This window comes from Pezoporus flaviventris, unplaced genomic scaffold (genome assembly GCF_033815535.1).
Source record: "Pezoporus flaviventris isolate CSIRO_AGI_PZ_B2104156 unplaced genomic scaffold, CSIRO_AGI_Pfla_v1 ptg000002l, whole genome shotgun sequence".
NCBI lineage: Eukaryota > Metazoa > Chordata > Aves > Psittaciformes > Psittacidae > Pezoporus > Pezoporus flaviventris.
In genome coordinates, this window is record NW_026892550.1 from 49056449 (window position 1) to 49083746 (window position 27298).

Here is a 27298-nt window from a genome sequence, read left to right on the forward strand (position 1 = left end):
TCTAGTGGAAGGTGTGCTTGTCCGTGGCAGGGGGCTGGAGCTGGATGAGCTTTAAGGCCCCTTCCAACCCAAACTAGTCTGTGATTATGTGACAGACTACAATATAAACCAACACTGAACTCTGTAATAAAGAAAGCATGCTTGAAAAATCTGAGATAAGGCCCCACTAATGACAAAGATGAGAACTGAAGCCACTGACCTTCCCCCTTCATCGCCGACAGAAAGCCATGAGGCTAAATCCAGTGCACCTTTCAAACAAAACCTCCTGCAAACCACACGTGCATATTAGGATCTCGCTGCACAATGGCAACACAAAGGAAGAACAAGCCCTCAGGCATCTTTTATAACGCAACTGAACAACACCGTGCAGCATGACTTGAAGCGGGGAATCAGGGGTATAGCGTCTCCTCTCACCTCCGTCACATGCCGGCCGGGTTATCCCGTCACCGTACCGGCAACATCTCGCCCGGCCCTCTGTACGGGAAACTTGCCCTCACTGAAGGCTACCTGTGCGCCCGGCGGCTGCGCGGAGGGCAGGCGGGCGGGGAGAGGAGGGCAGAGGAGGGGAGGAGCGGCGCTGAGCGGCCTATAGGCCGCTCCTCCCCTTCTCTTCTCTTTTCTCCTCTCCTCTTGCCGCCCGCCCGCCCCAGCCGGCGGCACCTCCGGGCGGCGGCTCCTCCCCCGCCGCTCGCCGCGCCGCGCCTGTGGCAGCCCGGCAGCATGGCGGCGGTGGAGACCCGTGTTTGCGAGACGGCTGGCTGCAGCAGCGAGGCCAAGCTGCAGTGCCCTACCTGCCTCAAGCTGGGCATCCAGGGCTCCTACTTCTGCTCTCAGGTGAGGCCACTAGGCTCCCCTCCCAGCTCACCCGTGGGGGTGCCTGCCTGTCCTCCTCACGCTGCGGGCCGGGTTTCGATCTGCGGCCCGGCGTGCCCGGCATTACCGCCCTGCCAGCCTTGGGTCCGCCGTTTGTGCCTACAGAAAGTTCCTCCGCACGGTGGGGGACGAGTTGGAGCCCGGGGAGTGCCGGGCCGGCGGCCACGGGTGGGGCGGTTACCCCTCGGGGCTGGGGCAATGCGGGACTTGGCTGCTGCCGAGCGGACGGGGCGGTAGTGAGGGGTGCGCGGCTTGTCCTCGGCCTGAAGGTTTGGGTGGTGGGGGTGTGTGTGCCCATTAAAAATAAGGGCTTAGTGGGACAAAATGAGATGGGCTCATCAAATTCCAGCGTGTGCGTTTCTGTGTCTGCATCAGCTCTGGAGTTGCTTGGCTTTGATAAACTTGTTGCTTTGAAAACGGAATCTCCTTTTCCTTTAAATACGAGCTTCTGGGAAAATTACTCGCTGCTCTTCCTTTTTTTTAATGCCTTTAGATATGTTGCTTTAAGGGTACTGAACAGGGAAACTCAGGTTAGGCCAGTTGTCACACAGCCATCAACTCCTGTTAAACATACTCTGTAGGCCTCAGCTACTCTCACTTATTACCACAGTGGTAATGTAGTTTGGTCCTTAACTTAAATAGAAAGTACTGTCTGACGGCTGTTGAGTGGGTTTTTAGTTTGTTTTTTTAACAACATTAAAATGCACAGTAAAATGCATGGCCTTGTGCTTTGAACTTGGATGTGTAACGTCTGTCAACATTGGTGAGGTATGCGTGTTTTAATTTGGAGATTAACAGAGAACTTCTCTGTCAGAATTACAGTTCAGGGTAAAATCTTGACTGTAGATAAACTTAAAATCATTCAGTCACATAAGCTAAGGATAAAATTGACTTACTAGTTGGATGGGGTTTTTCTGAGTCAGGGTGTAAGCTGATAGTTATAGTTTGAATGGGGCTGGGAGAAGACTTCCCACGTGCACGTAACACACCCACAGCACGGTTTCTGGTACTTTCCCCTGAAGTCTCTGATGCCAGATGCTGGTAGTCAGTGCTAACTAGATCACCTGCAACTCAAAAGTGTTCTTACGGTTCTGTATGTCTAGTTCCTGTGTGGTGCTTATGGCTGGTTTGTGGGATTCACATTGTGTTTTACTACCTGTTTTGACATGTCTGATGTAAACCTCATCATAAATGCATCTTCAGCACATACAGATACTAGTTGATGATGACAAAGCCATTTGTTAACAGACCAAACAATCCTATGTGAGGAGTTCTACTAACATCTTCATTCTGTCCCGTCTCTAACTCAGCTAATCTTATACAGGATGCAGAGATTCTTGTTATCTATATATTTGGTTTAATTATTTTGAAATATCTGCTACTGTTGTAAGGTAAAAGGGGAATTACCCAAAATATGTATTAGCTTGTTAAAAGAGGCTGCTGGATAACCAACCACATGCTTGTAAGGCTGTCCTGTCTAGAAAATCAAATACTGAACTGTGAATCCCAGTCATCTTACTCCTGAGTGACCTTGGGTGTACTGTTTTTCCTTGCTGTCCCTCACTGTCCTCATCAGTAAAGTAGGTAAGCACAATGATTCCCCAGATATGAAAGGTGCTTCAGAAGTTTTGGGACACCATCTTACAGAAGAGAAAGAAATTAATAGCAGCCTGTTTTCAAGACGTGCAAAAAATGTCATGCACTGAGAGAACAGTCCTCGTGTTCAGCCTGCAGTGAGGACCTTCAGCCTCCCTGAGTACCTCCTGCAGAGCTGCCCCAAGATTCCAGCTCTCCCCATCATCTCATATGTGTGATGGAGGAGACTCACTGCAGCGCTCCACACGGTCAGGATAGGTGAGGGGCTGCTGACAACCTGGCTGCTTGTCCAAATGAGCACACAACAGGTTAAGGAGTTTTGAAAGCCAGGAATTTTCCTCTGAACTTCCAGCAAGTTTCAGCTGACAGTACTGGACTGGTTAGCATTTGTGAAACTTTTCCAGAGTTCTCTCTTTGTTGGTTTTCTTTCCATTGTAGTATTGCAGATGTAACTGTTAGATAAGCCAGTGAGTGGGCCTCGGCTGTTACTCCACATTATAGCACAGCCTGTGCTGTAGCTGCCATGGTTCTTTTCCTTACTTCAAGGGTGCATGTTTCTACCACTTCTGTTAAGCTGGCCTTGATTCCTCAGTGAGCCACTTCTGTGGGCTTTAGAGTTTTCTTTTAATGGAGAAAAAGCAGTTGCATTGATGTTTTTATTTTGCTGGTTTAGCTCCCCAAAGCTTTGTACAGTGGGGTCATACAACACCAGTGCTCCAGGAGCGTGCTGCCAAAGAGCAGGCTTGTCTGTTGTGGTCCAGCACTCTGTAAAGTCAACCCATCCTTACTGAGTGCAGCGGTGGTAGCTGGGTGTGCAGGCACTGACTCTGGGCTGAGAGCAGGATAGGAGCAACAAGCTACCTGGTGTATGTCTGAGGACACACAGAAGCCTACGATGACTTGTTCACACAGCCAAAACTCCAATCAGAGCTAAAACTGAATTTGTAGGAGTTTGTTTTCTCCAGTGCTAAGAATAAGCGGAAAAGTGTGAACTACTGTAGAAAGGTAATCAGTATGAAGCAATGTGTTTGAATTATAAGTAGTAACATATAGTTTGCTAAGAAAAAATAATGCAGGATGTATAGGAATGAGAAACTTGGTGTAGTGAGGAGATTCATAGAATCACAGAGTGATTTGGGTTGGAAGGGACCTTAAAGGTTCCAACCCCCCTCCCATGGGCAGGAACACCTTTCACTAGACCAGGTTGCTCAAAGCTCCATCCAACCTGGCCTCGATTAAATGTCATTTTTCATCACTGCACATAGAGAATTCAAGTGAACTTTTCAGATAGAGTGTATCATGACAGTGATTTCCCCAGTGGGTTTATCATTTGTGTTTCTCCTTTCCTTGAGAAAGGGCATTATTCTGGTCGTTTATTTCCCCCTGCATTTCTGCAACAAAAAGTATGCTTCAACAGCATGCCCCCAAAACACTCTGAAGTAATCTAACATCCTCTGAAATTCCTTTGAGCCAACACTGTTCTATCTCTGGGTGTTGTGCACCTTGGAAAACTGCATACAGCTGTTGAATGATGGTTGTGCTTGTGGGTTATGGGTGAAAAGGGGGCCAAGGCAGCCAGATTCTGGCTGAGCAGGGAGGTTTTGAACTGGTAATGGATGGCTTTTAGCAGTGGAAGAGCTGAGGTTTTGTGTTGAACCTCAGCATTATTTTTCTTCCTTTCACTCCAAGGTGTATGTAACAAGAGGGAATATTCTGTGGAGGGATTCTGTCTGCTGTTAACCTTTAATAATATCTTCACTTAGACTAATAAATCAGGTACCGTCGCTGCCAGCTACCTTCTTTCACTGTCTTGCTTTCTCTTTTGTAGAGACTTGCTACAGTGTTCCTTGTCTTTAGCATCTTACACTGAGGTACAGTAATTCAGTCTATCTTCTGAATGTGGAAATAACACAGAAGCCCAGCATCGCATCTCAAGTGTATTGTTCCTCTAAGATGAATTTGCTATTGTGAAATCTGCCTTTATAGATGCATGTGTCACTTTTGTGTCAGTTGTATACAGCATACATAAACTGTGTTTAAATACACAAAAGATTTAAGTTTCTTCTAAGCTTTCTGTAAGCTGCTGAACGATAAACAGAGGGAAAGTATTAACTGTTCTTGAGATTTCCAGTTACTACTTTTATATGAGCCTTCTGTTTGTAAATTGATCTCTTATTAATAATTTTGTGTTGCTTTTGTGGAAACTTCCTCTCTCATGCTATTTATATCTGTGTAAGTGTCTCAGATGAAACAGAGTAGTCGGAGGTTTTCTGTGGATTGTATGCTAGGTTGGGGGCATTTCTCCAGCCCAATTCAGAAATACCTATTTCTGACCATGTGCTGGAAACATTCTCTTATAAAATCAATCCCTTCCTGCTTTGTGTACCTGTGTGTTGTCAGTCCCAGAGAGGCCTGGGTGTATGAAGTGATCTGGTTATGGGGACGAAAGTGGGGCCTGTGATACAGTGAAGCTGCTGCACATGAGTGATTGTTGGACATGTGTTTTAGGTGTTTGAAGGGAAACCATTTCTCCAAATTGTACAGTTAGCCACCAGTGGGGCTCTTCCCATTTGAGGTGGGGCTTGTTAAATTCTAGTAACAGGAAAGAAATACTGCTTTGTTTTCTCAGAGGGTCTGTATACCGATTTACTCCTTTCTGAGAGGCACATTTTCTCTGATACTCAGCCCTGGGCCCTTGACAGCTTTGGATACTCAAGGTCACAGTGATTTGTGAAAAACCTGAGGAGAAGCATGTGTTGTCCTGTCCCCCACTTTGCTGTTGCTTTTGCATTCATTATGTTGCAGGTGGGGAACAGGGAGCAGTGGACCTGTGTGAAACTATTTTTTATCCTCTCCTGTGTCAGACTGTAGGACATAAGTGCCATATTTCATCTTGGTTCAGTGTTCTTTGCTGTGCCTAAAATAGGCTTAAAACCTGCTGCTTGGATCCAACTGCAACACATAAGAGTTTCATTTGGCACTCTGCAGATACCGTCTGCTAGAAGGTCTTTCAACAGATTTCCTTCACCAGGAAGCTGACATTTTTAATTGCCTATAAATCACCATAAATACCTGTGTCTGCTATAAATGCCTGGTTATTGCTGGTGCACAAATGCTGAGCCCTCGTAATTTTCTGAAAGTAAAACTTCAGACAGCTTTCTGAGCTGTGTTGAGAATACTGAAAGGACGGTCCAGTTTGAATGTCTCTGGTCAGTTGTTCCTCCACCTGTCTCAAAAATTGCTTGTGTATCTGTGTAAATCTAAAGAGTTGCAAAATGCAGTCTATTCCTCAAAGGAAGGGCTCTGTTACGTGGGACACAGAAGTCTCAGGGTGAGATCAGGCTTTAGATGAAGGAGAAAGCCAACCTTGCTCATACCAAGGTGCTGCATGTAGGTGCTTCCCTTGATTTGAATCGGAAAATGTATATTCAGCTCTTCTGAAAAACTGACTGGTCATGTGTGCTACTTTGGCTGGTTTGGGAATTCTGTACTGAGTTTTCAGGCTAGAGGCTGTCTCTGGGGGCTTGTACCGCACCTGGAAGAATAGGGTTCAGCATGAAGAAGAGGTCACATGTATTAACAATTGCATTCCTCAATGTACATGTATTTATGTATAAAATGTACAGTTAACCTGTATTGTATTAAATATATATTTCACTGATAACCCGATATTTTTCTTAGACTAAATGGTGAACTTCAGCTTTTTTTTTTTGTCTTCTGTTTTGCATACCTTCAAGGTGGCTTGGTTAAAATTGAGTTCTCATTAAGCAAAACTACATCATCTCAGATTAAACCTGAGACAATTTTATGTTAGACAGACATTTTAAAGTTCTATTAAAATAATTGCTCAGAATATTTTAAATACAGTGTACTCCTTGGCACTGTTTCCTAGACATTTACCTGTTAGAATTCAGGGTATAATGACATGCAAAGGGACAGCCAGTCTGTCCCACAGTCTTGATTCCAGATGTCTTTTTTTTTTTTTCCCTTTTATTTTTTATCATGTAGAATGGGTACTTTTGGAAATTCAGCACAATGGCTCTAAATGATGATCACAGTGAATGGAGAGGGGTAATTTTGTGGACATTGGACATGAGTTGGAGTTCTCAGTAACTTGGGGTGGTTTTTGCATACCTGCTGGTAGGTGTATTTACAGTGTCAAATGCCAGGTTGTATAATGCAGCACAACCCAAAGGTGAAGGGCAGCATGAAGAAGAGTGTCAGCCTTAAGGCTGGAAATCACTGATGATGAGTTGGCAGAGCCAACTGAAGTGAGCTGCTATCTTGCAAAGGCAGTTCAGAAACACAGTGAGTATGCCTTGGATTCTGTGTTGTGGTGCCTGCACAGCTTCCTGTACTTGGATAGCTTATTTAAAGCTAGTTATGTCTGTGCTATACAGAGGTTAGCAGTGCAGTTGTATCCTAATCTTGGTTGATTTAGCACCCTTTTATCCCCTGGAATTTGCAGTTGGCTGGATTTTCTACCTCTTAATCAGGTTGTGTAGATACATGAACCAAAAGAGTAAGAGGCTCTTTCCTATGACTGTAGAGATGACAGTAAATATAGGAAAAAAAATCCTTGCTAAGTAGCTTAGTAACTGTTTTAAGGGGTTTGGTTTTGTTCTTTCAATGACTGGTTGAAAGAAATGAAAGGCCTAAAGTATTTGGTATGTTGGTAGTGAAAATGCAGTGTACTGTAAACCAAATTCTGCTGTGCTGAATGATTCTGTCAGTACTTCAACCAGTAAATATGTGTTGGGGCAAGTCCTTAAGGGAAAAATCATTTATAGAAGTAACATGGATTCCACCAGGTGATCCAAGAGGAATCTTTCTAGATCATAATGCTTGTTGTGGCTTTGGTTACCTTTTGGTAATGGCCCAGGTTCTGGTGGACACTGGGTTAAGCTTGTCTTTAAACACAGAAGCAGTGGGGCTGGCTTAAGTGTGGCTGGAAGCCAGAAATGCTGTTAAAGGTTTAAATATGTTATGGCCTCTGTCTAAAAATCACAGTTGTGTTTTTCTTGATGACAGAATAGTTGTACCCAAGATTGCTCTAAACAAATGGAAGATTACCCCTCCTCCCCCTGCCTTTTTTTTTTATGGTCATACATTTGACCTCTGTTCTTGTTAAGCTCTCCTCAGTGTTCTTAAGTCTTCTGTCTCGATTGCTATATAAAAGATGGCTGCCATAAAACCAAAAATGCTGTAGGTGAGAAGGGTAGGGATGTTAATATCAGACATACTAATGGATAATGTAGCGTTTCAAGTGAAATCCAGGAGTCTTCCAAGAAACTTGAAGCCAAATTCATATTATTCATGTATAGTTTCCCCCTGAAGCTAATTAATGTTTTCAAATACAGCCATGTGAGATCATGTATTCCTTTTTTAAACAGTATCAGAAAAGATAATTAGTATTTTCATTTTGATATTAAAATCAGCCTGGATATTTTTTCCTGAATTTTGTTTATTTAATAATTGAAAATTTCCTATCCTGATCTCTATATGGCATGGGAACATGGAACAACCACTAGAGCCAGGAATGATAATGGAAAGATTAAAGTAAATGTCTCAGCAGAAAGCTGTGGGGAGAAGGCTCAGTGAAAAGCAGAATTTTCTCCAGAAAATTCTCCAGAAAGTGGCTCAGATGGAGAGAAAGAGTGGCTTTCCTCTATGGCTTGTCAGGAAGTCTGCTGTATAGAAGGTGAGGGTTTATGCAATATGCAGTGGTACATTAGTAGTGCTTTGTTGCCAGAGCTATGATTCTCCAGCCTGTGAGATGACAGCTGCCATATTTTTATCTGGAATTGCCAAGACAGAGCCCTGAAGACGTGTGCAGTGAAGTGCTTGTGCAGTAAGTTGTTAAATATAAATAGTTTGTGTGTACCCAGTAAGTCCAATGCTTACAGGAAGCATATGACTGATCCTACACAAAATATATGGGTTGTAGGTGGATGTGCAGCATATCCTTTGAATGCCTTCCAAAAGTGTCAGATCAAGACAGAGATACTCATTGGCTGTACACTGCATGTGCTTAGAAGAATGCTTCAGACTTGCTGTGCATACTTGTTGCAATTGATAGATGTGCGTATAGTACACGTGTCTGGGATGTCTTGGTGTACAGCAGCTTGTTTGGAGCAATGCTTGTAGCAATTCTGATGGAGCTGCTGTTCCTCTGGAAACAGAGGGCAAGTAAAATCTGGGAAACATGTTTGGGAAGACTCAGACATATGGCAGCCTTATGTTGGATTCTCTTCAGTTGTTTACAGCTGCAGGAAATAAAGAGTCAAAGAGGAGCCTGCTGGGTTATGATACTGCCAGTGGTGTGGCGTTTGCCTGCTGTTTTCAGGTTATGGGCCTGCAAAGAGGAAAGACTGTTGGTGTCGGAGAAAGGAATGGCCTTGGAGAATACACCTCAAAATTGCATGGGGAAGGGGAGAGAATGAACTAAAACCAGTAATTGCCGCAGCTGATGTATGTATTAATTCCCAAAATGCTCTTTTGTATCCCAGAAAGTGGACTCTAGATTTGTAGACTTTGGTAGCTGCTTTAAGGCCTTGGTTGTATAATCCTTCTTCTTCAGAACAGAGGCCTGGTGTTTAAAAGGGTATTAAAACCATACTGATGCTTCCAATGTCCTTGAAATAGGATTTTTAGCATTTTTATTTTTCTTAAAATAGGCCTCAGCTCCTGCTCCTTTTCTCCCAGCTCTCCAACAAAAACAGATCATAATGCAGCACAAAGGTCTGTGTATGAAGCAAGTTATACAAGTAGGACAGTAAAACCTCCTGCTGCTTGTTCAAAAAGATGTTCTCTCTGGTAATCCAAAGTGTTGGTTTCAAGGCCTCTTGTTGCTCAGACAGTAGGCTGAGAAAGTTGGGGCTGTTCAGCCTGGAGAAGAGAAGGCTGTGTGGAGACCTCATAGCAGCCTTCCAGTATCTGAAGGGGGCCTATAGGGATGCTGGGGAGAGACTCTTCATTAGGGACTGTATTGACAGGACAAGGGGTAATGGGTTAAAACTTAAACAGGGGAAGTTTAGATTGGATATAAGGAGGAAATTCTTTCCTGTCAGGGTGGTGAGGCACTGGAATAGGTTGCCCAGGGAGGTTGTGAATGCTCTATCTCTGGCAGTGTTCAAGACCAAGCAGGACGAAGCCTTGGGTGAGATGGTTTAGTGTGAGGTGTCCCTGCCCATGGCAGGGGAGTTGGAACTAGATGATCTTAAGGTCCTTTCCAACCCTAACCGCTCTATGATTCTATGTAGCACCATGGCATGTTGAGTACCAGTCCAGAGAACATGGCGGCTTTAATTCTGTGTTGTAGGAGAAGGGTGACAAACAGCTGGTTTGGGTGATTTAATTCTGTGGTGTAGGAGAAGGATGACAAACAGCTGGTTTGGGTAATGAGCGGAAGAGCACACCAGAGGCTCTCTCTGAATATAGGCATTCTTATGCATCACTTACTGTGTTTTTGTGGGTACAGTTTGATAACCACTGGTTGCAAGACTAACAAGAAGATGGGGGAGAAGATGGGTCTGCAGGAGTAGACAGTCAAGACTGCTCAGTAGCAACCAGAGGCAGGGGTTACACATCAGGCTTAGTTTACAGATCTGCTGTCTTGTGCTGGTTGAGTGTTGTATACATTAGTTTGAATTAGTTGTTGGCTCTGGATGGTAGTTTTACAGTGGTGATTCAGCATTGGTATTGTCTTTCCTTATAAAGCAAAACAGTTTGCTTACTGCTTCTTTCTTCAGAAATTCAGCTGTTATTGTAAATGATTGGAATTAGCTGTTTTCTAATGGTTGTTTTGAGTGCACACAGCCATTGAATTAGACTTTCTGCTACAAACCCAAGTAATTTCCTAATTATCACCTTAAAGGATTACCTTTAATGCTGCCTTCTGCAACTTCTCTTCTTAAATTTCTCCTTTTTTCATGTCTTCATCTTGGCCTTTTTTCAGTCTCCTCCAGCTGCCAGGCATCTGCTGATTGTCACATGAGCTGCTCTACTTGTGCTTGGACAGAAGAGAAAAAAGTCAAACTCCTCCTTCACAGTCATTCTTGTCTTGATTTCCATTTAAACTTTATTGTGGTTTAATTTCCTATTTCCATTCAGTAGCCCTCAACTACCACCCCTCCTCCCCCCCAGTCTATTTTATTTGTCCCTTTGTGGTTGTGGTGATTGGCCTCTGTTGCTTTCCTGTGCTGGGGAAGAAGACGGAAGGATGCAGTTAGCGAGAGGAGATGGCTTCTTGCAGGAGCCAAGGGAGGACCATCCTGCTCACTGCAGTGCTGTCAGATCTGGTATGGGGATAGACTCTTGCGTTTCAGCCAACATGGAACAACTGTGGTGTTTAGTTACTCATTAAAGCGATAAAGGCACAATATTTAGTAGACAGGATTAGATCAGTGTGTTTTACTGTGATGGGTGCATCTGTTTGGCTCTGTTTTCTGTCTGTTCTGGCTCATAAGCTGTTGAATGTAGTATTTTATATTGTTGAGACTAGCAGTTACAGTAGCATTTACTGCATGTTGCTGCAAGGGTTAATGAAATCGGTCTTCTAGTTTTCTTTTAAAATAGAGATGCTTCTCTTTTATGGGGATGTTATGTCTGTCTAGGGTAATGCTACTTAAACATACATAATGTATATATTTTGTTTGCAATTCTAGGAATGCTTTAAGGGAAGCTGGGCTACTCACAAGTTATTACACAAGAAAGCAAGTGAGTATATTTTAAAAATCCATTTTAATAATGTTTTGAATTTGTTTTTTCCTGTGCCGCCAGCTGTAGATGACCCTGCTTAAGCAGGGGGTATAGAGGACCTACAGAGGTCCCTTCCAACCTCAACTGTTCTGTGATTGTGTGTCTAAGAATGGTATGGGTGTTTCCAAGATATATGGCACTGGATTCCACATATCTGAAATTTTGTCCGGTTCCTGATACTCTTCAGGATCTATGTAAATTTTTGGACCTAGTGGTACAGATCTGTTTCCGTTCCCTTTTCTTTTTGTGTAAAGCATTCTTCAAGCTACATTGCTAGGTGTATCAACAAAGAAAGAGGGATGCTGAAATAAAGGGCAAGGAGAATAATAAACTGTTATTACAAGGCATTGCCAGGCTTGTGCCGTCGTAGCATTTTGATACCTAATGTAGTAAAAGGCAGTAAAGTGGGAAAGGTCTGTGTGAAGGCTTTGTGATAAGACACTTGGTGGGATGCAAGCAAGCCAGTCAGAGTGTAGCTGGTTGGTACGTTTGGGGTGGTGGACCCCTTTGGGAAAAAAAAGGAAGATGTTTTTGAGTACTGAAGCAGCCATTCATGGGAGGATGTATCATAGCTAGGATTTTGCTGAGTTTAGTTGAAGGCAATAAGAATATCTGTATGCCTTAGTTACAGCTAGTAGCTGTGGCACAGAAATACTAGTAGACTGGTGGATTCTCCCTTATCTGAGTAGTAAAAATAATCCATGAGTTTAAAACCAAACAATCGAACAGAGAAAGTCTTGCCTCCTCCCTGCTACTCCCCTGCCCATCTTCATCAATTCCTGCTTGAAAGGGAGGTGGGAATAAAAAGTAAGTGGCATGGCAGGAATTCAAATCCTCCAGTAATTTATATCCTCCTTTCCTAAAATCCAATAAAACTCCATTTTCCATGATAGATGTTGCATGGTTATTAGGTTGGAGTAGCACAGACAATTACAAATGTTTTCCTTCTGTCTGCCTTCCTAGCATAAGGGGTCACATAGTTCACATTTGCAGTCTGAATCCTGTTACTTTGTACCTGCATGGATATGAAACAGTGTTTGTTGTTAGTACTGGTAGTCCTGGGGTGCAGTCTTCTGCTGGTGTTTATCTGACAGCAATTTTTTCTACAGCTCCACTAAATCCGTGATCTTGTTAGCTTCCTGGGTAACTGTTGAGCCCAAGTTGAGCTGGCAAGACATCAGCGCAACAAACTGAAGCGTCTCAAGGGAATCCAAAATATTGCTTCATTAAAACTTTGGTTTTTAGAGTATCCTTTCTCAGTGGTTTATCTAAACTGAATGCCACGTGAGCAGATGCCACATGAGCAGACGGCTCAGCTGTCAGCCACAGAGGCTCTAAGGAACTCAAGTTAGGGCTTGCTATGGCAGACCTTTGCCATCTCTTAATTCTTATGAGATATAAACAGAGATGAGTTAACAATTAATGCTGCTGTGCTCTTTCTTAACCCTTGCCTCCTCTTTCCGAGTAAATATTTTTCCTTTCGGTAATGCTCATAAGCCACTTGCTTCAATCCTTTATGCAAACACCTTAAATCTACACCATTAGACTGTGTTATTTGTGGATGAATTCAGTCACTGGAGCACATTAGACATGAATTTCACAATGTTGAAAAAACTGGGAACTTCCAGCAGGTTGGGACCATCTTGGAATGTGCACACACTGCCTGTCCTGAAATGCAGAAGTGACAGCACTCGCACTCTCTCCATCAGATCTGGAGGAGCTGTGGGTGCCATGTGTTGAAACTAATAGTTGGATACTGTTAAGCCTTCTCATCCAGGTCATTTCTGTCACTGAATGCTAAGAAGAATTACAGAAAAGGAAGATTAATTTACAGTGCAAGAATTTTAATTGAAGGGATGATTCTTTCTGTAGAAATATGCTTTCTCCCCAAGAATTAAAACATGCACAGAACTAGGTTTTAGAACTATATATTAAGAGCAGCTTAAATAATTACTACATTTTATTTGTGCATTCAGCACTGCTGTCCTGACATTCCCCAGTTTGCTATTGAATAGAGCTGGCAGGATGTGAATTTTGAATGTGAAAAACTTAAGGGCAATACAAAATGAGGACTGCTACTTACACTTTTATATATCAATATCTAAAACACCAGCAAGAGTCAGATCTGGACTGATGTACTTCTGAGTCACTTTCTGGACCCTGCAGTTCTTATTCTCAGTAGGACTGATTTTGCTGCTGCCTTTTTTTTTTGTCTTTTCAGAAGATGAAAAGGCGAAGCGTGAAGTTTCCTCGTGGACCCTGGAAGGTGATGTTAACACAAATCCCTGGTCTGGTTATCGATACACTGGTAAACTCAGGCCACATTATCCACTGGTAAGCAACAGGTGCCACTGTACTCAATTGCTGCTACGTTCTGTAGCAACTAATGGACCAGTCCTGACTTACTACTTCACATTTTAGATGAGAAAGGAAAGCTTCTTAAGCAATCTCAACCTGATGGCAAGGACATGTATGACTCTGTCCATATTTTTTTGTGGTTCATTTTAATTTAACTTATCTGTATCTTGGTATATTTAAAATTAGTGCATGTGAGGTGACATCCATCAGTAACAGGCTTAAGCTCATGCCTTTTGGCTGTATGTTTTGACATGTGTTCTGCTGCTAGTTGAGATGATGTCTCCTAGCTCTTTACTGTTCGCACCAATAATGGAGCAGTCTGTTTTGGAAAAACTCAAATGAATTAATTTTGAATTAAAAAAGGTTTATTTTATGTAAATGGTTTGAAATAATCTGGTGAATGAGCTGGTGAACAGCTTTGCTGAAGGAACAGAGGTTTTGGTGACCTCCAGCACTGGAATAGTGAAGAGTAACTGAGATAGTAACATTCTGAGCTGTGAAAATTAGATTTAGAACACAATCTCAGTATAGCTGTATTTTTAAATTGGTATAAATTTATACATGGAATGAGCCAAAGTTTTTACCCAAATAATGGCATTTCATTTACATTTGTCTTTTCTAATTGTCCTGTGGTAGAAATGCTGCCCCTGTGGCATCTTCTCTATAGTCTTCCCCATCTGTCACAGGCTCTAGAGAACAGATTAACAGAGCCTGAGCCCATGTATGTTTGTTAGTGTAATTGAAGAAAGGGTGTTTTGTCTCTGTCACCAGCTAAGTAATTTAGTAGTGTTACCGCTTTTTTGTCTTCTGACTGCTGTAGGATTATTGAGGCAAGTGAAACTATAATAAGAAGTGCTAATGACTAGGGTGATGAGTAGGAGTAGCAATTTTGCTAATAGACATTAATAACCATAGAGAGGAAGGATGCCTTTGGAACCAGTGCGTTTGCCATCTGGAAAATAGCAGAATAAACACCACAGTGTAACAGGATAATACGGTATAAAACCAATTTCATTTACTTGACACACAAAAGTTTAATCTTTCCAAAGCTGTGATGTTGGCTGTTAGAAGATGTATAATATGAGAGCAGTAGAGAGTAACAGGAGAATCTTTAAGAAAAAAAAAATTTGATGCGTTTTGGAGTGTTTTTATACTTCACTTTTTTTAGTGTAATTAGCCATATTTCACTCTATTTAATTTTGCTGGATGAGTCTCTGTTTTTGTGACTATAATAAGTATTCATGCAACCTAACCAGCTTTGATCATGATTTATCTAGACGCCAACGAGACCTGTGCCAAGTTATATTCAGAGACCGGATTATGCTGATCACCCACTAGGTAACTTAAAGCAAATCACAATTATGGAGTATCATTGTTTGCTTTCTATTTTTCTTTTAATTGAAAAGCCTTTAAAGCATGAAGAAGACACAGGAGAAGGGAACCTTTTATCTGTTCTTCTCAAAGTAGCTAAGAAAGAAAAAACGTTTCTATGAATAGAATAATTTCCTTGTAAGTCTGATTTTCAAGGTTGTGTTATGACTAACTAGAGACGATGGTTTTATGCAGTAAGTGAACAGGTATCCTAGCACATGCGGTCATTACGATGTTGTGGAAGGCTTATGAATTCAAATTAATATGGATAATGATGATAATGCTTTGACTTAGTGTTCTTTAGGGTTCATTACTTTAGTCTGTAGTGAGAATGTATGTACTTTTATGCCATTGGTAAGCCAAGTAAGTTCCTTGATTGGACATGTGTAGCAGTCACTCTTCCATATAATGTGGTTTATTTATTTCTTTTTCTCCTCTGCCTTTTTTCTTTTCAGGAATGTCTGAATCAGAACAGGCTTTAAAAGGAACCTCTCAAATAAAAATACTCACATCTGAGGATATAGAAGGGATGCGAGTAGTGTGTAGGGTAAGGGGGCTTTGGTTTTCATGGTGAAGTGCCTTTATTTGTCAGAAATCCATAGTGATTTTACCAGTTTGTGACAGCACATGTGACCCTACAAATGTTTAAAGCACTTTTCAGCACTGAAAAATAATTTGAGAAAATAGGTATTTCTTGGTTTTTTTTTCTCCTTGTGACTCCCAATTCACAATAAACTGTTTTGCAAGAGAAAATATAACATTTATTTATTTTGTTACTAAGTGAGATGTGTGGCTGAAATGTTGTTTCTGCTAAGAATATATTGTATCGTGCATAAATGAGAACAGAACTTCTTCAAGAGTTACTACTAACTAAAAACTAAAAGGCAAAACAGAGTCTTATCATTAACAATTATTGAAGAAAAGCTGTTCAATTGTAATCACTTTCTTGTGCATAAAGTCAAACATTGAAATGTATTCAGGTAGTCTGAGTTAAGATTATGGTATCCTAGGTAATTGTGGTCTAAATTTTAATCAGAGAATTTTCAAATCTCACAGATGTGGCTTAGTAATATAACCCATAAACCCTGAAAGTCTTTGTAGAGCCCAAGCGTGCCCAGCTTTCCTAGCATTCTTGGTGGTGGTGTAGAAAACTAATAAGTTAATTGTCTAGGAAGTAGTCTTGGTCTTATTTTAAATTGGTCCTTTTGTTTTGTTTGCAGCTTGCTAGAGAAGTATTGGATGTTGCTGCCATGATGGTGAAAGCAGGAGTAACTACTGAAGAAATTGATCATGCTGTCCATTTAGTAAGATCATTTTATTGTTCTTCCAGCATTTATAAGTGCTTTCTTTTCTCTCTTTTTGTGTTGGTATTGCATGGTTTTCTTTGTAGTTGCATGAATTACCTTTTTTAAACTGTTTCCCAATTTGGAGTATGGACATTAGAAATGTGTAGGTTCAAAATGAGTTAGGAGCTCCTGGATGCCTCTCTGTATCAGCTCCTTCTGTGATTTTCAGCTTCAGGTTCTCTCTGCTTCCTCACCTGTTTTCTTGGTTAACATTATGTAATTTTCTTTTTTCTAAATGTTTTTGCTCCAAAGATACCATTGTATAAAGAACATCATATGTAGGCCATGAATGTTTTGTCCTCTGTGGTGCTGGGTAAGACGTAAAGAGGAGAAAGGTTAATTATTTATGACTAGGAATCAGAAGTGAGGAGCCTCAGAGAGAATTGAAACAAGATGTTTGATGCAATCACGCAAACTAAAGCCCAATCCAGTGAAATATTTGAAATGAAATATATTCAACTATTTTCCTCTCTGAACTATTCATAGATACTTGAATTGAGTAATTTTTATTTCTCTTGGCTGTCTTCTCTGTGCAGGGTGTCAGCTGATAATTGGGGATACTTGTGTGCACTGTGGGGAAGGCAGTGATTATAGATAAGTTTGTTAGAGAGCTTTCTGCTTGCTGATCTTTTTAGAACAGAAATGCAGATAAGCATTTGCAGCTGCTGAGCCAAGATTATAAAGAACTTACTCTGGTTTGATTGGGCCACAGTTTTTGGCTGAACTGCATTAAACACTAAACTATTTACTTACACATAATGTGTAATGTGGGCAACTAGTAGTTTAAATGGTGTTACCCCTCAGCAATTTTTGGAAACCTTTGCGTGGCAGATGGCTGACAATGACCAATCTCTTCAACTGGTAATTTACAGTCTTAAAATGTTATTCTTTTTTTTTAAATGAAAAAAGTTGACAAAGTATTCCAGAACTGCTCGGTATGTCTCAGTGTGTAGATGTATGTATATAGAAGTACGTATAAAATGTATGCATCAGTTTTGCAAACATCCCCAAAAGGTTATCAGAGGGAGTGCAAAAAATGCAGCTTAAGGTCTCAAAGCTAGGGGTGAAAGAGTGATGCTAAATGTCTCTTTGTCTAACTTGTGTGTTCTGCAAAGGTACTTAGACCACGTGCTTAAAAGTCATTGAAAATTATTCAGTTTTTTAGCTGGATAAGTATTTTGTGCATTATTTTAGACCTGAATATTTTAGCATTTGTAGTTGAACATAAAAATGAGTAGAAACAAAATTAAACTCTTTACTGTCTTCCTGGTAAGAAATGCAAAGCATAACAAAATAGTGTGATGTTAAAAAAATGCTTGAAGAATCTTCTTTTCCAAGGGTCACTGCATTTTAACTTGTCATTCTTACTGTAAAGCCGTTGTGCATCTGTTTGTACATAACTGACTAATGTAAAGTGTAAATTGTATTTTCTAAATTAGGCTTGTATCGCAAGGAATTGCTATCCTTCCCCTCTGAATTATTATAATTTCCCAAAGTCGTGTTGTACGTCAGTGAACGAAGTGATCTGTCATGGAATTCCTGACAGGAGGCCATTGCAGGAGGGAGATATAGTTAATGGTAAGTGCTGTGAAAATTAACCTTCACCATTTCTACCTTTTATTCAGTTAAACCGTGCAGTAAGATGAGGTTTCACTACCAGAGGCTTTTGTTCTCATTTACAAATTAACCTCTGTTCTTCATATATTTAAATCAATGATTTTAATAAAATAATTTAAAAAGCTTGGTTCATTTTAAGAGCTTTATAACACTTCTACCCTGATCTGTGCATTAGTATACTACCCGAGTATTCCACTTGTGGGCTAGGCTCCAGTTGTTCCAGACTGCATAAATAGTGAATAAAATTTATATTGAATTATTGAACGGGATCAGTTCTGCATGAATTCTTGATTAGATGGCTCTAGATCCTTAGATTTTGCTACAGACATGATGACTATCATGACTGTAAGGATCCTAATGGTGAGGTGTTGTATAGGTTCATATTAAAAACATACACTTTTCTTGAGCATTTTGTACCAGCTGCATTTTGTTCATGGTACTCAAGGTACTTACACCTTCTTGGGTGATAAGGAATACTTAAATTACCATTTTTTGTTTCCACATTTTTTCTTTGCTTGTCATTAAAAACTAATGACATTGGTTTTGTAGAAACATTTGCGGCTTTTTTTATTGCATTGGTTTGCTTTTCTCTTATGTGTAAATAAATACCCAGTGTATTCTAAGGTTTGGCCTATCTCTAGGAGCAGGTTGGAATTCTTTTAGATTGTCAGATATTGGGTGTGTATTGACATGCAATAAGAGCTATTAAGTCTCTACAGAATGAGTCTCACGATTGCTGCCCATTTCTATGTCAGGTTGATAGCTCTGAGCTGTAGTGTTCATGTAACCATTTGGGCAAGGCTTCTTTATCTTTTTTTTAATTTCAAAGATGGTGCCTTTGCACAGCTCTGTTGCCAATTTTTCTGGCATTGCTGGCTGCCTGAGAAGCCTAGCTGAGTTTACTAGGTTGGCTTCATCTATATGGTGACTTACCTCTCCACTATTTGCATGCCACGGCTGTATATAATGCCTTTTATAAGAGGGATACCATTGTATCACATCATTGTTCACATCTGTTGTTCAACATACCATTGTTCACATCCCTGCCTTGACTGCATTTGCCCAAGCTTTGAGCCTTCTGCTTTCTTTTGATGAAGAGCAACTAGCTTACTCTTTTGTAGCTGAGTAGGTCTTGTTGCAAAATGGTCCACATCTTATGGGTAGAACATCCCCTCCCCATGGGCTCAAAAGGCTTCCAAGTCTTGTAGGTTTCTTTTTGTAAGAAAGTGGCTCAAAAGCCAGTTTACAATAAGGAATAAAATGGGGTTCAGTGGAGATAGAAAAAGTACTTTAGAGGGAATGTGCCCAGTGAACAATAGAGGGAAGTGCCCATATTTCTCTTTACTTAAAACTTTTTTTTGCCTGTTGGAAGCAAAACGTGGCCATGTCAGAGTCTAAACCAGGTTTTTGCATCACAGGAAAATGTCATCCAGAAGGTGCTGGCAGGTGATGTCTAGTCCAACACCCTGCTCTGAGCAGGCATCATATCATTTAATCATCTTGTTCCCTGGGAGCAGATTCTTAAACAAAGCTCATATACCTACAAGTGAGTGAGATGTTCTGGCCTAATCTGGTAATGTCAAGAGGAAGTCTTGTAATCACATGTCCTGTTGAGACGGCCTCTTTGCAGCAAGTATTCTGGACACTGTGTGAAGGAGCTCTGATAGACAGTTCACAAGAAACTTGCTTGGATAAGTTACCAGGGTCCTGTTGTTAGTTACTAGGTAGTATTCCAGTAGTCCTGCACAATTCTGCAGTGAGTATAGTGTAACCCTGTATGTGCACGTATCCACAGCAGGCAGGATTGGTTTTGTGCAGTGTTAATTTCATTCTTAAACGTTTGCCAGCAGTACAGATTTATTGCTGACACCAATGGTTTTCCCTCACATTTTCCTGTCAAGGCTGTACTGGTCTCTCTAAGGGGCTCATGCAACATATTCCTAAAGTGTTATTGCCCAGTACAGTTTCCTTCATGGCTATGTACCAGTGAGGGCTAGTGGTTTTGGTACAGCTGTTAGACCTATCAGGCTACTGCCAAAAGCCTGATAAACACAGAAATACCCATTCTACCACAGGAAGTCAACTCGATATGCAAATCTAGAATATTTTGCTTGTGTTTGCTGTATATGATGACTAATTTTTCACTTGTCTGCTATAAAAGACAGGATACTAAAATAGTTGTCAGCAGTTTCTAAACTGGTAAGCCTGTTCCCATGTTTTGTAAAAGGACTATTTGCAGCGAGCATCTTGTATGGATGTTCTTAACCAAAAAAGCCTATCTTTTTTTGCAATGAGTTAAACTAAAAAAGTTTTTTTTTCCTCATTGAAATTACTTATGCTGCTATTTTTCAAGACTGACTTATATCACTTTGAGTTTACAATCAACATTATACATAAAGCAAATGAGTTTTGCTGCAACATAATTCTAAACTCTTACTATATGTTCTTCTAAACCTTGGTTATTTAAGCATACCCTTCTCATTCTTGCTGTTTGCCTGATACCACATGCTTAAATTATTTCATTTGAAAGAAGAAAAGAAAAAGTTCTAAGTAATTTAGTATATTTTTTGTAGTCAAGAATATTACTGGAAAAGTTGCTGTGTATTCAGTGTTGAAGAAATGTTACCTTCTTGGCTGGAAGCAGTGGGTTTTAGCATTACAGTTTTTGCAAAGGTGTAACTACTCTAAACATGCATGGAAGCTTTTTCACAAATGAAGAGACGAAGTGAGAAATACAGTGCTAATATTACAGTATTTCTGGTATTCCTTGCAGTGGATATTACTGTCTATCGTAATGGCTACCATGGAGATCTGAACGAGACATTTTATGTTGGAGAAGTTGATGAGGGTGCAAGGAGGCTTGTCCAAACAACTTACGAGTGCCTAATGCAGGCCATTGATGCAGGTAAACCCTTTGACTGGGGCCTGAAGCATTTTGGTTTCAATTCTCAACCATGAATGCTCCTGTTTGCTACTATGGGGAGTGACTTCTGTTGTAGGACACAGAAGTGTTAGTGTGTGTCACCAGCAAATGATGTATAATACCGTGATTCTTCAAATGGCACAGTTCTGTGGGTAGTGTTGCAACTTTTACTTGTAATGTGGGTTGACAAGGAAAATGTAACTGATGTTCAGCTGATCCACATATGATGATACTTAAATGGAAACAGCCGTTTTAGACTGTTAGATGAATAAAACATCCTCAAAACAAGTTGTTTAGAGAACGTGAAGAACAAAGTGTGTTTGGAAAATCAAAGTATGGTTTCCTACTTTGGTAATGTGAACAATGTTGCACAATGAGCCTATTAGGCAAAAAAACTCTGAACATTTAAGCATATCTCTGTCCCTTCCAAACCTAATGATTATTTCATAAAGCTAATTACGAGCTTTTCATTTTCATCTTTATGCAAGAAAAGACAGATCTATATCCTTCAGTACCCACAGAACTTCAATTATGTTGCTTAGATATGTCAGGATAGCTTCACTGAGACATACCATGAGATAGAAAGAATGTCATGGTCAGCTCCATTCACAAAGGAATATACTACGTTCTCTTAGACAAATGGAGAAAAGAAACCAGAAATCTCCCAAGTGCCTGCAAATATTTGTATTATCTGTTTGGTTTTTTTTTATACCCTGCAGGTTTTTAAAATCCCCAGTAAAATTCACTCACTTCAAGGCCTTTGAAGACTGAAGTTTAAGGTGCTAGATCTGAAGTCTTTAAACTTGCACTTAATCAAAAGTAAATGAAAAAAAACCAAACTATAGTAGCTTACTTTGGTTAATAATTTGGAGATGGCTAGCCAAGCTGAGAAGACAAATCCATGTGAATGATGCCTTGCGTATCCATTGTGTGATCAAGAAAGTACTGCAGAGTTCAGCTGTGAAGAACATAAATTACCTGTTTATGTGGGATTACTGTTCTAAAACAGCCACTTTGTTTCTCAGAGCTAAATCAGAATGTTTATCTTTACTCCTATACTTTATTTTTATAGCAAATGTTACATCTGTCATCTTTCATATCCTGATGTATAAACTAGGACAGAAATCAACCTTCATGTTAATTATAATAAGATTTAAACTCTTAGTGTAACTTCACCAGCTTTCTAGATGCTGTAACAGGTTCTAATGGGGTTAGACATTCCCTGTTAGTAGGAATTCTGGTAGCAAACGTCCTGGCTGTTAAAAAGGGTTGCCTCTCCCCTGTTTAAATCCTCTTAATTTCTTGGCACTGTACCAGCAGAACTCTCACTTAGGAGAGTTTTATGAGAGAGAAGCAGAGGGCTCCTTGCTGCTTTGAGATGAGTTGCTTGATATTGTCAGGCCTGAAGAAGATGGTGCTTCACAACTAGTAGCATAAAAACAACAGACTGACGTTTCCTTTCTCACCATGTCTTTTTATTTTTTAAATTATTCTGGGAAAAGCATGCACATTCTAGTAATCTAAATTTCTTTATTTTCTGTAAATTCAACTTACAGATTTAAGTTGTAGTTGTTTAAGTTGGCAGAGAATTTTACTAAGTGGCTTTGTTCTTACAGAGTTTTAGCTTTGTATGTGAACTCTGCTTAAGATGCTCCACATAACCACACTACATCTGGCTCCTGAAGGAGCAGCATGTATTCAGGGAGTTGTGAATGATCTTGAAATAGCATTTACATTCTTTATTTTTTAGTGCCTCAAGGTTGCTTTTGGTATGCATCTTCATTGGCTGATGGAGGAGGCATTGTTGCTTTTATGGCATTATTACTCCCTTGTCCAAGTGCTCAAAGTGATTTCTTTCACACAGTTCTCATTTGTTTCAAACTCTTTTAATCTTTAAGGCTTCCTAAAAGTTAGCCCTGCGTATGAATGTTCTGATTTGCTGCAATGTTGCCACTAAAAATCTTGCAGAGATACCCATTTTGGTTTTTCCCCTTCTTGGTCCTTCACGTATAATCATTTTTCCTCTTGATCTGTGTACACTTTTCACATAGTAGTAGAGAGATAAGTGTGTACTGAAATAGAGTTCATGCATTCATTGAACAAAGCACTGCAACTGTTAGTATGAGAAGTTACCAAGTACTTGCATAGAATCATAGAACAGTTTGGGTTGGAAGGGGCTTTCAAAGGTCATCTAGCCCAAACCCCCTGCAATGAGCAGGGACTTTGAAAGCCTTTCATTGTCTTTAGTTTCAAACTTCAGTGTCCTTTTAATATATGAGCACTTACATCCACAAAAGGAAGAAAGTAGTGTTCTTGTGAAAGAATTTTCTTATTCTCTCATTTTCTCTTTTACATGAGACACTTTCCTCCCTCTCCCACGTTACTGCACTCACTTTTGTACTTGGTGGATTAAGTGATGATAGGAAGTTGCATTCTAGAACAGATGGCCACACAAGCTGTGAGCACTACAGAGATACTAGCCTGCATGGTGTTTGGTTAGTTAAGTTGAAAGCAAGCTCTATAAATTTGCATCTCTCTCTTTAATTTTGCAGTGAAACCTGGTGTTCGGTACAGAGAACTAGGAAACATTATTCAGAAACATGCTCAAGCAAATGGATTTTCAGTGGTTCGGAGCTACTGTGGGCATGGAATCCATAAACTTTTCCATACGGCTCCTAACGTGCCACATTATGCCAGTGAGTATTCATTCCCTTTGAGTTGTCCTGTAGACAAGAAGTGGTTTGCATTGAATGCCCCCAATTTACTTTTTTCTTTTATTCAAACGAAGTAGCATGTTACCTTGCAGCCATTAAGGTAGCATTTCTGAATTCATGAAATAAGTTTTTCTGAACTCCATACCATTGCATGCTTTATGAACCTAAATATGGTGAATTTATCATATATTTAGACAGTTGTGCCTACACTAATGGATAGTGTTGGCTCTCATCTGTATTGAGTAAGTACTCAATGTTTTTGCCTGAATTCTCAGCTAATCCCTTAAACATCCTTGTCTGACATGAATGGGGAAATGTTTCTATCCTTAGAAGGCCTATAATGCCATTTCCAGATGTAAGTAAAAGCTTTTTGAAAGTGGCTGAAAACTTTCTTCAGTCAAACTACACTTCTAGAGATGTGCTCTGCATCAGTTCCTGTGCTTCCACATAAATATTTTTGGTGTATATCACATTGGAAATTTCTGGTGTTACTGTCCTGGATGCCTTGGAATTCTCTGCCTTTTTATGTTTGCTAAAGACATGCAGTATTTTCACTCTAACACTGCAATGACCCCATTAGGCAGAGTAACAGTGGGGCAGCGAATCTTTCATAAATGGCATCGTAGGATTACTTAACCACGATCATATTTGGACAATTTGAGTTAATGGTTCAGTGGAAACAAATTAAGAGGTTTCAAACCTTCTCTGGATATCTTAAGTGCTTCTTATTTGTATTGATTTTTTTTTAATGACGATTTTCATATGGAAGTCTGCAGAAATTCCTGTATTGCAGTTGTTCAGTGTTTTCATAGAACTGGAGTTGAACTTCAGTTATTGGAGAGAAAGACAGCAATTCATTTTAAACTCCTTGAGTAAGTACTGTGGTATTGGAGGAGGGGGAGAAGGAAAATACTCAGTGAGACCTTAATGTAGAATTAAAAATGGACAAGTGAGCGGGTCATCTCTGAGGAGCTTTTCTGAATTCACAGTATTCCTGCTGTATTATTCTAGGACAAGGATTCATTCATTTACTAAGATGGGATCACTTTTTCTAATGCGAGTATTTTTATTTTTTTTTCCAGAAAATAAGGCCGTTGGAGTCATGAAGCCAGGTCATGTATTTACAATTGAGCCAATGATCTGTGAAGGTGAGCAATTTAGCAGTACAGTAAATTGGTTACTGTTATTTACCATTCAGTAGTGACGGGATAGGATGCTGGTTCTATTCAGTACAGTTGATAGGTTTTTCGTTTCTCTTTGGGGAACTGTGCCTGTTACTTAAAACCAGTCGAAAAGTCATGCTTTATGTTTTCAGGTGGTTGGCAAGATGAGACATGGCCTGATGGCTGGACTGCAGTGACAAGGGATGGAAAGCGCTCCGCCCAGTTTGAACACACACTCCTGGTCACCGATACAGGCTGTGAGATCCTGACACGGCGGCTGGATAGTATTTGTCCCCATTTCATGTCCCAGTGAGAGTTTAGACTGAGCAGGTGGAGCTGAATGATCCTTTTTTTCTTTATTTTTGTGTCCCTGTACTATGCATTTTTTTAAGAGTACAGAATAGAGATTTCAGCATTTACTTTGTTCTCAGTGATTAAGATAAGAGGAATATCTTGAAGAACCTGAGGAAAGCAGAGAAGAATTTAAGGAATTTCCTGCTTTACCTACAACACTCATGCTGTATTTTTCTTTTTATTTCAATTATCTGTTTAGCACCTTTCTTCCAATTAGACCCACAATTGCTTCTGTTACTGCCATGATATTAGCTAGAAAAGCGTGGGTAACCTTTCCCACTGGGACTTGATATTTTGGGATCCAGGTTTTTTCACCACTTCAGTGTGCCCTGTCACTCTTGGGATGTGAGTGCCACCTGAGATTTTAAGCATTTCTAGTTCCAAAGACTTGCTCCTGCTTCTGGAGGTACTGTTCTAATGGGCTGGACTTTGTTTATCACTTGAGAAAGGGGCAGAAGGGAAAGACACATGCATGTTGCCAAGAATAGGCTACCCTTCTGTTCCCATCTCCCTTGTGATGGCCTCTGTGGTGACTGCAACTTAGGTGACACAGTTAATGGCAGGACTTGTTTCTCTTTCTGGAGAGTTGATAGTATGGGCTTTCTACAGGGAAAAATAATAAATTCTGTCTTATCTGCAGCTCCCTGGAATAAGCTGCTTCTTGGCAAAGCAGTATTTCCAGGCAGTCTCCCGCTCCAAAAGCTCAGTGAAGCTGATGTGTCAGACTTGCCTAGGTAAAGGAATGAAACAAGTACCAAAAAGATCCCAAGATTCTTGGGATCCCCAAGCGTGTGAACTGTGGGACATATTTTTTAAAGGTACCTCCACAGAGCTGTGGGGGATACGATTTGCAAGACTTGCAATGAAAAGAGTACATGCGTATCTCAAAACAAGTCTGTGAGCAAATGAAACACCTTTGATGCTGTATTCATTTTCATTTGGTAATTCCTAAACAGGTCATGTTTTTCCCTCCCTCAGTTAAGTGAGTTTCATGCTTCTGGGAATGCTTAGGGGGCAGCTATGGAAATGATCTTTTTTTTTTTTTCTCAGATTGGGTATAGAGTGGGCAATGTTAGTATATATATATCCCTTTATTTTCTGTTCATAGGTAATGATGAGCTGGAAACTGTCATGTTAAAGGCTATGGATTGATTAAGCCTCTCTTCTCTCTACCCTTTCTTTTCCCATACCCACTTTACCCACTTAGGTCCTTTCCACCATCTTTGGTGTCTCAGCTGAGGGAATTTATTTTTTCTTCTGAATTGTAATGAAAAATGTTTCAGACCCCACTGCAGACTTAGTCTTACACCACTGTAATGCAAGAAATAGTTAAACCAATGCAGACATTAAATCACACAATCATGGGCATAAAATACACCTTTTATATGGTGTCTGATGAATTTGTTGCCACATTAGACCCAAGAATATGAGGTACTGCATACCATACCCTTGGCTCCCCTTAGCACTGCAGAATTTAGGTGGGGGAAAGGGGTTAGTGCTTCATAGAACTGGACTCGTGTACTACCAAATACCAAACTTGCCAGAAAATGTCTTCTCTGCCCTGAGTGCCTCAGACCTCTGTTGCTGTAAGAGCATCATTGCAATGTTTTCATTACCTTTATTGTTATTTTTAATTATGCAGTAAAGTGACCTGAACTGATGCATAAGGAGTGCATGTGTGTGCGTGTGTGTGTGTGTACAGATTTTAACAGAACAGATTGTAGTACTTGAGTTGAATTACCTGTGTTGAATGAGATGTAATGTATTGAGGAGATGATTGTTCTGAAGGTTTGCCCACCATATCATTCAATTGAATGGTTACAATGGTCTTGCCTTTTCTATGTGTGTGTATGATGGGGGGGGGGAGGAGGGGGGGCTTCACTTTTGGTCTATAAAATAAAAGTTGCAGCTGCTTTTAACAGAAATAACTTCTTGTGATCCAACCCAGATGTGACATTCTTGGTTATATCCAGGTTTGATTGCACTAGTGCAAGCCGTAATGGTATATGCATGCAGCCAGTCAAAAATCTCCCTTAAACGAGCACGTGTGCCACTGGAATACCTCTTTGTCATTGTACCAATACAACCAAATTTAACACTGCACGTTTTTAATATAGGTAAACTCTGAGGCTGTGCATTTCTGCCTATAAACTGAAAGAATAGTGTGAGAATTATTTATACTGAGTTCATACTAGTACACAGTATTTTTAAACAAGTAGAAAG

General features: G+C 40.4%; 1 protein-coding gene across 2 annotated transcripts; it reads left to right on the forward strand.

Annotated features, from left to right (window-relative positions):
• Positions 1-628: 628 nt before the first annotated feature.
• On the forward strand, positions 629-25883 carry METAP1 (methionyl aminopeptidase 1). 2 transcript variants are annotated; one of them, XM_061477678.1, is made up of 11 exons: positions 629-834; positions 11136-11187; positions 13451-13563; positions 14865-14925; positions 15414-15505; positions 16179-16262; positions 17744-17882; positions 20695-20826; positions 23397-23540; positions 24641-24706; positions 24874-25883. In XM_061477678.1, the coding sequence occupies exons 1-11, from the start codon at positions 721-723 to the stop codon at positions 25032-25034; spliced, it is 1158 nt and encodes a 385-aa protein (XP_061333662.1). In that variant the 5' UTR covers positions 629-720; the 3' UTR covers positions 25035-25883. The 2 variants fall into 2 exon arrangements, with proteins under 2 accessions (XP_061333662.1, XP_061333669.1); XM_061477685.1 differs by having other exon boundaries at positions 13454-13563.
• The last annotated feature ends 1415 nt before the right edge of the window (positions 25884-27298 follow it).